Source organism: Nematolebias whitei, chromosome 16 (genome assembly GCF_014905685.2).
Source record: "Nematolebias whitei isolate Nwh7 chromosome 16, NemWhi1, whole genome shotgun sequence".
Taxonomy (NCBI): domain Eukaryota; kingdom Metazoa; phylum Chordata; class Actinopteri; order Cyprinodontiformes; family Rivulidae; genus Nematolebias; species Nematolebias whitei.
The window spans coordinates 23982537-23994916 of record NC_056513.1 but is presented as its reverse complement, the minus strand read 5'-3'; the positions used below and the strand labels follow the sequence as shown (position 1 = coordinate 23994916).

The 12380-nt window shown below is 42.5% G+C and overlaps 1 protein-coding gene across 1 annotated transcript in view; it reads left to right on the top strand.

The window, feature by feature from the left end:
* Positions 1–12380, top strand: part of mad1l1 (mitotic arrest deficient 1 like 1) — a 94137-nt gene that overhangs the window by 47879 nt on the left and 33878 nt on the right. Inside the window, exon 16 of the mRNA XM_037689806.1 lies at positions 11960–12191. Within this exon, the coding sequence (XP_037545734.1) occupies positions 11960–12191 (232 nt within the window). The remainder of the gene's footprint in view (positions 1–11959; positions 12192–12380) is intronic.

Here is a 12380-nt window from a genome sequence, read left to right as displayed (position 1 = left end):
TATCATTACATTATGGAAAATAATGACCTTTATCACAATATGCTAATATTTTGAGAAGGACCTGTATGTATGGCAGCAGCCTAACACTACATGTATGTAAACCTCGTAATCTGGATAACTTAAAAGAAAATAGTAACATGCCATCTTCCATTTTCATGTTTTGCTGCATCTATGTATAAGAAAGGTGGCTATTAAAAATTGGGTTGCTAAGTCAAAATCTAGGCTGTTGATCAAAGAACATGAAGAGGGAAGCATGTCAGGAGACAGAGGGAGAAGAGGAATGTCAAGAATGTAGAACTGAGGGTTTCAACTCTAAATATGGGGCCAATGACAGGCAAAGGTAGAGAGCTGGCTGACTTGATGCAGAGAAGGAAGGTAGATGTTTTATGTGTCCAAGAGACCAAGTGGAAAGGCAGCAAGGCTCGCAGCATTGGAGCAGGGTTCAAACTGTTTTACCATGGTGTGGATGGAAAGAGAAATGGAGTAGGGGTGATCGTGAAGGAGGAGTTGACAAAGAATGTAGTAGAGGTGAAAAGAGTGTCAGATAGGGTCATGTGCCTGAAGTTAGAAGTAGAAGTCTGATACTAAACATTGTCAGTGGTTATGCTCCACAGGTTGGATGTGATGGGGAGGAGAAAGATCTGGATTAGGGCTGCAACTAACGATTATTTCAATAATCGATTCATTGGACGATTATTTTTTCGATTAATCGATGAATCGGCAAAAAAAACCCACAACGTTTTAATTTCCACCCCTTTATTCCAAAATTGAACATTTGACTGACATAGCAATTCACACAAAAAACAGGTTGCTATTTTACTATTCTGTTAGTAAAATATTGAATAATAAAAAATAAAAGTTAGTCAAGTCAAGTCAAGTCATATTTATTTATAGAGCACAATTTAAATCAGATAGACTGTTATCAAAGTGCTTAACACTAAGGGTAACACTGAGAAATAAAAAGCAGTAAGAATATACCATAAAAAATTAAAACAACAGCATTAAAATGAAGACATGGAACAAGATATACTGAATCAACTCACACAGTATGAAACGCCAGAGAGAACAGATATGTTTTTAGCAGGGATTTGAACACAGGAAGGGAGGTGGCATGCCTAATGTTGGGGGGTAGGTTGTTCCATAGTTTGGGACCCATGACTGAAAACGCCCGATCTCCTCTGAGCTTCAGTCGTGTTTTTGGAACAACCAAAAGCAGCTGATGATGATCTCAGAGCCCGAGAGGGAACATATGGTTCCAGTAGCTCAGAGAGGTAGATGGGTGCGAGGCCATTTAGGCACTTATAGGTCAGGAGGAGAATTTTGAAATCAATCCTAGTTCTCACAGGAAGCCAGTGTAGGGAGGACAGAACTGGTGTGATGTGCTCATACCTCGGTGTACCGGTTAAGAGCCGAGCTGCAGCATTCTGGACGAGCTGTAGCCGTGAGATAGAGGCCTGGTTGACCCCAGCATACAGTGAATTACAATAGTCCAGGCGGGTTGTGATGAATGCATGGACTAGTGTCTCAAGGTCAGGTCTAGACAGCACTGGCTTGAGCTTAGCTACCTGCCGCAGTTGGAAGAAGCTTCTCTGCAGAACTGAACTGATCTGTTTGTCGAACTTAAAATCCGAGTCAAAAACCACTCCAAGGTTTTTAACAGAGTGCTTCAGATAAGGCTGAAGGGAGTCCAGGTTCACAGGATAAGAGGCAGCAGCTGAGCTAGGGCTAAAGACAATGACTTCAGTCTTCTGGTCGTTAAAACTTAGAAAATTTGAAGCCATCCATGTCTTAATGTCGTCCAGACATTTGAGGAGAGGGTGGACGGAACAAGCACCGGCTGGTTTCAGTGGCAGGTAGATCTGACAGTCATCGGCGTAGCAATGGAATGGAATACCATGTTTTCTTAGGATCGACCCCAGCGGAAGCAAGTCAAATAGCTTAAAAAAATAAATGTACACAAAAATATATACAAATGTATCTTTATACCTGCACAATATGTAGCTACTTTGTAAAATGTGTCATTGAGGGAAGAGTGTAACCTGGATTAAAAGTGTGGATTATTGTAACCTGGATTAAAAGTTTGGATTATTGTAACCTGGATTAAAAGTGTGGATTATTGTAACCTGGATTAAAAGTGTGGATCATTGTAGTGAAGCTTTCGTCTTCAACCATCGACAGAGGCCTCATGTCAGTGACGATCATGTTCAGGATGTTTCAGTGAAGACAGCTGCTGCTGTGGTGTCCATGATGTCTGTCCATCATGAAGGATGTTGTTGTTTGTTGTTGTTTTCTGGAATGAGACAATAAATATGTATTATAGCATAATTTACAGCAACTCAAGAAATGCCTTGTTTCACTTACAGCGTTAGGTTCAGGCAAAACTGTAGTGAACTAAGCCTCAGGTCAAAACCTGACCCTGAGGACCTTCATGGGACAGGAACTGTTATTTCATTGATTTGAGTCCAGAAATACAAATTAAGCTCATCCAGAGACTTTCTAAGTGTGTCCTGCACTAATCAATTGAAAGAACACTCTCTTTTTTTATTGTCATTACTATATTTACAAATGTCTTGATAATCTAAAAGTGTGTTTAGTTCAAATCATTTTAAATGTTGAAGTGAACTACTCATTTTAAATCAACTGTGAAACAGTATTAATGATTTTTTTAATCCTCATTCAAAGTAGAAATCAAGTTAATGTCTGTTACAAAGTAATTATGCATTTTTGATCTTCTGTCTGAAATGAGAAGGAGTGATGTCGGTCAAAAGTCGGAGACAGTCGCAAACAAGTTTATTGGAACGGACTGTCATGTTTTTAAACCTATCAGACAGAAATAAGAAACTGCTGGCACCTGTGGTCTGTCATTTCGCCAAAACATTTCTCTGTCTGCTCCAAAACATTTCTCTGTCTGTTCTTAAAACATCTCACTGTTTTTCTGACTTGTAGTAACCTCTTACGTCACTAAAACCACACCCCTGTTGGTTCTTTCAACCAATCAGGACTTCTCAAATGAACCGGAAACATAACTCTTTAAATGTCGACACTTCCTAGTTCCAGTCAGTTCTGAGAGCAGAACCGAACAGAAAAAGTTCTGAGACATGAACCGGAGTTCTGGGAGATGATCCAGAGTTCGGAGTTCTACACTTGAACCAAAGTTCTGGTACTGATGAAGTTTGGCTGGAGTTCCTGTAGGAGCCACGATGCCTCGCTGTGACTCCACCCGGTGAAACTTTATAACTTCTGAGGAGGTTTGTTCTGTGGAACTAGTTCTCACGACTTCTGCCGAGTCGCAGCCGCCCTGAGGAGACGCTGAAAGGTAGCGTACCAATGACTCTTTACCTTTGGCGGAGGATGAATCCGCGGCGGTCAAGAGGTCCTTGATTTATAAAATCCTGGCCAACCAGAAATGGGAATGAGTCAACACTAGACACGTGTACCGGGTGGTATAGTGTCATTCTGCCAATCTGCATGTGAACCATTGCTATAGCTGTCAGGGTTGTCCTCTTCTCTGAGAGACCCTGCATTTCTAAAGTACATTCTGTGAGAGGTATTACCCTGTTAACACTGCTAGCGGCTGTCCTCAGCTCCTCGAACAGTTTAGCTGACATAATTGTTATGTCCGCCCCACCGTCCAGTAGTGCTTCATGTGTGAGGACACCTTCGAGTGTCACCGACAGGTACGCCTTCTTGGCGAAGTTACACAGAAACCTCTTAGGTTTTTTCTGACGTTTCATCACACGCTCAGCCTTGTCTGTGTAATCTTGTTTTGTCTGAACCGTCAGCACAGCAGTAGCTGTTTCTGAGCGTTCAGCTTGTGATGACTCGTCATCGTTTGTGTGCGAGTTCACCCCCCCTTCATCCGATGAGGGGTTGTTGGAGGCCACAACAACAATGTCTTGGTGTGTTTCACCGACATCTGTGACGTTTTCATTCGCGCCCTCAGATTTAATAGCAATTACATCACTGCATAGTGCTCCAGGTTGGTTTCCCGTGTCAGTGTGTTTCAAAGTTTCTAACAACCTGCGTAGTTTCTCTGTCTCTTCCGAGCTCAGAGGTGTAGGGCCTTGTTTCTGGAACCTTTGGGATTTTTTCGCCTCGGGTCGTTTTGTCCGAGGTGGAGGAGGGATAGGTACGTCATTTTGGGGTTCCTTTTCGGACTTCCCCTGATAATATGGGTCACCTTGGTTCCCATATCTCTTCGTCCTACGCACACCCCACTTACGATAATCACGTTCATCCTCTGGGATTAAATTCAATCCCTTCAGATCTTTTTTGTCCCTGCGTGCACCTTCATGACGCGGTTTGTTAGTTTGAAAAGACTGCTTTTTCTCGCCTTTTTTAGGAGGGGGAGGCGACACGCGCCGTCCTTCCAGTTCTAGCGAATGGGGTTTAACCTTTACACCAGGAAACACCTCTATGGGTGTCTTAACATAAGAACAGGCCTCAAACACATTCACAGCACACTGTTTAATCTCATTGATGGATTTTTCTTTGAAATTTGCCATCATTTGTACTGACGTTTTAATGTCAGTGTGGAGGTTTTTGCTGAAAACAAATTTAAAACCTTCTTCCTCCTCCATGCCGGTTTCATTCCTGTAACCAAAATAAGCTTGGAAGATTCTTTTGTAATAAACCTTTGGATGTTCATGCTTCCCTTGCGTGACCTTGTCTGCAGCTGGAAAGCCACCTGGCCCTGTGCAGGGGTTGTATTCTCTGATCAAAGCTTCACACAGAAGGTTGTAATCCCTTCTCGTGGCATCAGGTTGACGCTCGATGAAGGTGAACACCTCTCTGTCTGAAGTGAGCCTTATCAGACTGATTTTATCTTCAACCGTAGCATTAGGATAACCACTCAGTCTGAAATCTAGGTCATTGAGATACGCCTTCGTACAAGTAGAACCCATAGGCCCAGGAATAAAGCGTTGAACATATTTTGAGATTTTTTGAAGTTCGTCCATCGAAAGAGGAGCTCTCGACGGTCTCTCTTGCCAGCTTGGTAGAGGAGACCTGGACAGGTCTGTCCCTGCTCCTTTAGGTAAGGGTGGAGGTGCATGTGATGGAGGGAGATTTGGGTCTGGAGCCCAATGTGTCCCCACATTCTGTCCACGCCTCACACTATTTTCCCTTTCTGCATGGCAAAGTTGCGTTTTAAGCACGTCTATCTCAGCTCTGCACTGGTACAATCGTGATACCGTTTCATTGTACTCCTCTTTTAATGAAGAGTATGTCATGGAAACTTGTTCTTCGACTTTCCTGGCTTCAGTAAGTGATGCTGAAAGTGACTGTACTTGCTCGTTCAGTGAATCAATTTCTGCACGTGCGTCTTGCTTCAATCGAGTCATCTGTTCCAGATGTTCTTTAGTATTCACGTTGTGTTCATTTTGAAACTGAAGGAAGCGTCCTTCAAGGTTCCGACACATCTCGATTTTCTCTGCATATTGTTTAGTCAGCACGTAATTTCGGTCAACCTCTTGGTCCAATCTGTCTTTGAGCAGCACAGAAAGTTTTGCTAACCGTTCAAGGCTCTGCTTTTTATTCTCTTTAACCGTGGCTCCTTTATATGAACTAACATATATATATATAAAATACTTAATTACACACATTTGAGTAGATGTAATAAAATACTTTAATTCCTGTTTAAATGCAATTCATCCTGCCATACCTGCAGTGTCTTCAGACTTTGCCAGCAAATTAAAAGTTGAAGCTTAATCATTAAATTATTATCTTTGTGTTAGATTTATTTATAAATCACATTTAAACACTGCTTGTTCCAATTTAATTAAATAAAAAGTAACACACGTTCTGTATCACCGCCATTAATCAGATAAACAAGCAAACAAGCAGCAGCTTCATCTACCAGACAGACTGACGTTACATTTTCTCTCTTGGAAACAGAACAATGTGTTAAATTGTAGAGACTCACCTGCAACACGAGTTGGGAGTGAGACATGTTGTATCAGCTGCAGCTCCTTCCTCCTCCTCGTGACTCCGACATGTTTACGTTTTATCTCCGTGGTTCTCTCGTGTCGTGTCGGTGATTTTCAAAGCTGCATGCTTCTCATTTTTTATTTTTGTGAAGTTCTCCCACTCTTTGGAGGACTTGGTTCAAACAGTTTTCGCTGCGTCGGTCATTTGTAAAATTTCCTTAAATTTCCTTTGAAAACACCGCCTCTGCTCTGCTCCCCCCTCGCTCTGTTCAACTCGCGCTGCAGTTTTTTTTTTCAAACTTTATTCAGTCAGTCAGCATTGACAATGAACTGCCCGTGAACAAAACGAAACGGCTCCACAGCGCCGTGAAAGACGCATAATCGCGCAACACAACGAATCAATAACGAAATTCGTTGCCAACGCTTTTAATCATCGATTTTTATCGATTTTTATCGATTTTATCGATTCGTTGTTACAGCCCTAATCTGGATGAAGTGATTGAGAGCATTCCCAGGGAGGAAAGAGTGGTGATCGGAGCAGACCTGAATGGACATGCTGGTGAAGGAAACAGGGGGGATGAGAAAGTGATGGGTAAGCTTGGTGTCAAGAAAAGAAACCAGGAAGGACAGATGGTGGATTTTGCCTATAGAATGGAAATGGCTGTAGTCAACACCTATTTCCAAAAGAGGGAGGAACATAGTGACCTATAAGAGTGGAAGAAGGAGTATGCATATCGACCACATTCTGGGTAGAAGAGGAAACCTGAGAGAGATTGGTGACTGTAAGGTTGTGGCAGGGGAGAGTGTGGCCAGACAGCATCGGCTGTGTGTAGAATGACTTGTTGTGAAGAAGATAGAGTAAAATCAGAGGAGGTGAAATGGTGGAAGCTGAATAAGGAAGAATATTATGATAAATTCAGTGAGGAGCTGTTAAAGACTCTAGGTGGTAAGAAAGAGCTTCCTAATGACAGCAAAAGTAAAACCGGATTCCAAAAAAGTTGGGACACTAAACAAATTGTGAATAAAAACTGAATGCAATGATGTGGAGGTGCCAACATCTAATATTTTATTCAGAATAGAACACAAATCACAGATCAATGTTTAAACTGAGAGAATGTATATTTTTAAGGGAAAAATTTGTTGTTTCCAAATTGCATGGCGTCAACAAATCCCAAAAAAGTTGAGACAAGTCCCATTTTTACCAAATGTGGTATCCCTCCTTCTTCTTACAACACTCAACAGATGTCTGGGGACAGAGGAGACCAGTTTCTCACGTTTAGAAATAGGAATGCTCTCCCATTCATGTCTAAAACAGGCCTCTAACTGTTCAATCGTCTTGGGCCTTCTTTGTCGCACCTTCCTCTTTATGATGCGCCAAATGTTCTCTATAGGTGAAAGGTCTGGACTGCAGGCTGGTCATTTCAGTACCCCGACCCTTCTCCTACGTAGCCATGATGTTGTGATTGCTGCAGAATGTGGTCTGGCATTATCGTGTTGAAAAATGCAGGGTCTTCCCTGAAAGAGATGACGTCTTTATGGGAGCATAAGTTGTTCTAGAACCTGAACATAGTTCTCTGCATTAATGGTGCCTTTCTAGACATGCAAGCTGCCCATGCCACAAGCGCTCATGCAACCATCAGTGATGCAGGCTTCTGAACGGAGCGTTGATAACAATTTGGGTTATCCTTGTCCTCTCTGGTCCGGATGACATGGCGTCCCAGTGTTCCATAAAGAATTTCAAATCGTGACTCATCTGACCACAGAACAGTCTTCCATTTTGCCACACTCCATTTTAAATGACCCCTGGCCCAGTGCAAACGTCTGAGCTTGTGGAGCTTGCTTAGAAATGGCTTCCTCTTTGCACTGTAGAGTTTCAGCTGGCAACGGCGGATGGCACGGTGGATTGTGTTCACTGACGATGCTTTCTGGAAGTATTCCTGAGCCCATTCTGTTATTTCCTTGACAGTGGCATTCCTGTTTGAGGTGCAGTGACGTTTAAGGGCCCGGAGATCACGAGCATCCAGTAGAGTTTTACGGCCTTGACCCTTACGCACAGCAATTGCTCCAGATTCTCTGAATCTTTTGATGATGTTATGCACGGTTGATGATGATAACTTAAAAGTCTTTGCTTTTTTACGCTGGGTAACACCATTCTGGTATTGCTGCACTATCTTTCTGCGTAACAATGGTGGAATCGGTGATCCTCTTACCATCTTGGCTTCTGAGAGACACTGACACTCTGAGAAGCTCTTTTTATACCCAATCATGTTGTCACTTGACCTAATTAGTGTTAATTGGTCTTCCAGCTGTTCGTTATATGCTCAATTTCCTTTTTCCAGCCACTTATTGCTTCTTGTCCCAACTTTTTGGGGATTTGTTGACACTGTGAAATTTTGAATCAACATATTTTTCCTTTTTACATTTACTCAGATTAAACTTTTGATCTGTCATCTATGTTATATTACAAATAAAATATTGACATTTGCCATCTCCACATCAGTGCATTCAGTTTTTATTCACAATTTGTTTAGTGTCCCAACTTTTTTGGAATCCGGTTTGCACTTGGAGACAAGTAGGAAGGTACTTGGTGTGTCATTTGTATAGAGAATGAATGATAAGGAATTCTGGTGGTGGAATAGTGAAGTGCAGGATGCTGTTCAAAGAAAGCGGTTAACCAAGAAGAAATATGACCATGAATATGACTGAAGAGAGGAGACAGGAATATAAAGAGATGGGATGTAGAGCAAAGTGGGAGGTAGCTAAGGCAAAGCAGAAAACATGATGAGTTGTATGGGAGGCTGGACACTAAAGAGGGCAAGAAGGACTTGTACTGATTGGCAAGAAAGAGGGATCAGGTTGGAAAGTATGTGCAGCAGGTTAGGCTTGTTAAAGATAGGAATGGTAATATTCTAACAAGCGAGGAGAGTGTGATGGGAAGATGGAAGGAGTACTTTGAGGTGCTAATGAATGAAGGGAATGAAGAGGAGAGGTCATAGAAATTGTGGACCAGGAAGTGGGGAAGATTAGTGAGGGTGAAGTCTGAAAAGCTCGGAAACGAATGAAGAAGGAGAAGGCAGTAGGACCTGATGGCATACCAGTAGAGGTTTGGAAATGTCTTGGAGAGATGGCAGTGAGCTTTTTGACCCAAATATTCAATGGCATATTTGAGGGTGAGAAAATGCCTGAGGAATAGAGAAGTGTGCTGGTGCCCATTTTAAGAGCGAGGGTGATTTACAAAGTTGTAGCAACTACAGGGGAATTAAGTTGATGAGCCACACAATAAAGATCTGGGAGAGAGTTGTGGAAGCAAGACTTTGACTATTTGTGAGCAGCAGTATGGTTTAATGCCAAGAAAGAGCACCACAGACACCATATTTGCTTTGAGAATGCTGATGGAGACATACAGAGAGGGTCAGAAAGGACTCCATTGTGTCTTTGTGGATTTAGAAAAAGCACATGACAGGGTGCCGAGGGAGGAGGTGTGATATTGCATGATGAAATCTGGAGTGGCAGAGAAGTATGTTAGACTGGTACAGGACATGTATGAGGACAGCGGAACAGTGGTGAGATGTGCTATAGGAGTGACAAATAGTCTAAAAAAGTTAAATCTGGTCATCTGGACATTCAAAAAACAAAACAAAGCAGAACAACAAAAAAATATAGAAACGTTTCGTCTTTCATCTGAAAGACTTCCTCAGTCTGAGGTGCTGTATTCAGCTCAGTCTTATAAATAGCACCTTCTCAGATTGGATCAACCAGTTTTGCTGCTGACAACCAAAACCAGCTGATTACATGATCAAGAAGGACCATCAGCCTAACGATGAATCATTAGCACCCTGATGGCTGTTTACTATTCACAGAGGGCTGAGTGATACTAGCAATAACAGCATTGTAAGAGGAGGACAATTTAACACGTAGGCCTCCACCCCTGTTTAATGATTGACAATTTCTTTTCACAAAGATGGCCTCCTTTACTCCTCTCAAACCATGGTTCCTCTATACAGGATGTGAACATCTGCATCCCTGAAAGAGTGACCGCTGGTCTGGAGATGAGTGTAGACCGCAGAGTCCTGGCCTGATGGTGTTGCTCTTCTGTGCTGGGAGTGACAGATAGCTTCAAGGTGGAGGTGGGATTGCATCAATGATCGGCTTTGAGCCCCTTCTTGTTTGTTTCTGGTGATGGACCAACTAACAGATGAGGTCAGGCAGGAATCCCCATGGACAATCATGTTTTCAGATGACCTTGTGATCTGTGGTGAGAACAGGGAACAGGTGGAAGATAACCTGGAGAGTTGGAGCTATGCACTTGAAAGAAGAGGAATGAAAGTCAGCCCTAGTAAGACAGACTACATGTGTGTAAAGAAGAGGGAGGCCGGTGGAACAGTGAGGCTACAAGGAGCAGAGGTCATAAAGGTGCAGGACTTCAAGTACTTGGGTTCCACTGTCCAGCAAAATGGAAAGTCTAGTAAAGAGGTGAAAAAGAGAGTCCAGGCAGGATGGAGTGGATGGAAAAAAGTTTCAGAAGTGATTTGTGCCAAAAGACTGTCAGCAAAGGTCAAAGGAAAAGTTTACAAGACAGTTGTGAGACCAGCTATATTGTATGGTCTCGAGACAGTGGCATTGACAAAAAGACAGTAGAAAGAACTGTAAGTGGCGGAAATGAAGATGTTGAGGTTCTCCTTAGGACTGACAAGGATGGATAAGATTAGGAGTGAGATCATCAGAGGTACAGCACAAGTTGAACAACTGGGAGATAAAGTTAGAGAGGCTAGACTGAGATGATCTGGACATGTCCAGAGGAGGGACAATGGGTATCTTCCTCTAAGGATGTTAGAAATGCAGATGCCGGGAAAAAGGCAAAGAGGAAGGCCAAAAAGAAGATATTTGGATGCAGTTAGAGAGGACATGGAGGTAGTTTAAGTGAGGACAGAGTGAGATGGAGGCGGATGAATCGCTGTGGAGACCCCTGAAGAGGGAAAAGCCAAAAGAAGTGGTGTTCGACTAACAGTATAGCACAATTTTCGCAGGCATCCTTTTTGTCAACAGCACTGGTGGCAGTCATTTATAACCCAAGCCTCAACTAATCTGGTATGGTGTCGTTTGTGTATATATATATATAATTTTCCCTCGATTATCGCGGGGGTACATTCCACACACACCCCGCAATAAGTGAAAAACCGCTAAGTAGACACGCTATATTTATTTTAGTATTAAGGCTTTATAAACCTTTTCCACACTCTTGCAATGTTTTAAACACTTAAACCTATATAATTTTAACAACATACATATATGTACTGCACAGTAGCTAATGTAAAATTTTATATGGGGACTCACCAGCCTTTGTCCAGTTCTGGTCAGGTTCTGATCGGCTCTCTGCAGCCACAGAGCACCAGACGCTTTTGGAAAGAGCCAGACCTTCAGAAAGCCAGCACAAAGTCCAAATAATCCAGAAAAATCAGATGAAAAAAGTTCGGATGAACTCTGGAGAAGACACCAGACCTCCAGGCAACACCTCCCCGCTCAAGAGGCTCCCTGGGCTGGCAAGCAGCACTCAGACTGACCAATGAGGCTGGAAGTAGCTCTGGGCTGGTTCTGATCGTCTCTCTGCAGCCACTGAGCGCCAAAGTCACTATAAATAAGGGCCAAACTTTTTAGTTAGGTTAGGATCAGATCAAAACTTGGCCTCCATTTTGGCAGAAAGCAGTGGACCAGAAGCACTATTGAATTCTGGGAAGTGCACTGTTGCCTTGTGGGTTATGTAGTTCTTTTGGACTGGCAATACAGTATAGAATTATTGAAAGAAAACTACATAATGGCAGTGCCTGTCCATAGTATACTTTTTTGTTAACCTTTTATCTGTCTGGTCCCAATCACGTGAGTAATGTTAAAATTGACATTCGTTGAAAAACCGCGAAAAAGCGAGTCCGTAAAAGCTGAACCGTGAAGTAGCGAGGGACTACTGTATATAACCTTTGTATAGTTTCATAAATATGAAACCTTTTATTTATTGCTGTCAATGTCTGGTCTTTCAGGGAGACTACGATCCACTCAAGACCCGAGTTATGCACCTAAAAATCAACCCCACCTCAGCTGCTAAGCAACAGCGCCAGCAGGAAGTGGAGTCTCTTCAGGAGGAAGTTGCAAGGCTCAGGGAACTTGTGCGTTCCTTGCAAGATGGAGGCATGGTGGGCCTTTCACATGATGACTCCAGTATGAAAAATCCTAGTCTCAGCTTCAGTTTACCTCCATCAAAGGAAGTACTGGGTAAGATTGACTACACAGGCACACACATAAACTGTTTAATGTTAACATGGGCCTGTAACTGAAATATTTGATCTTGACATAACTTATAGCATCACATACAGGTCCTTCTAAAAAAATTAGCATATTGTGATAAAGGTCATTGTTTTCCATAATGTAATGATAAAAATGAAACTTTCATATATTTCAGAT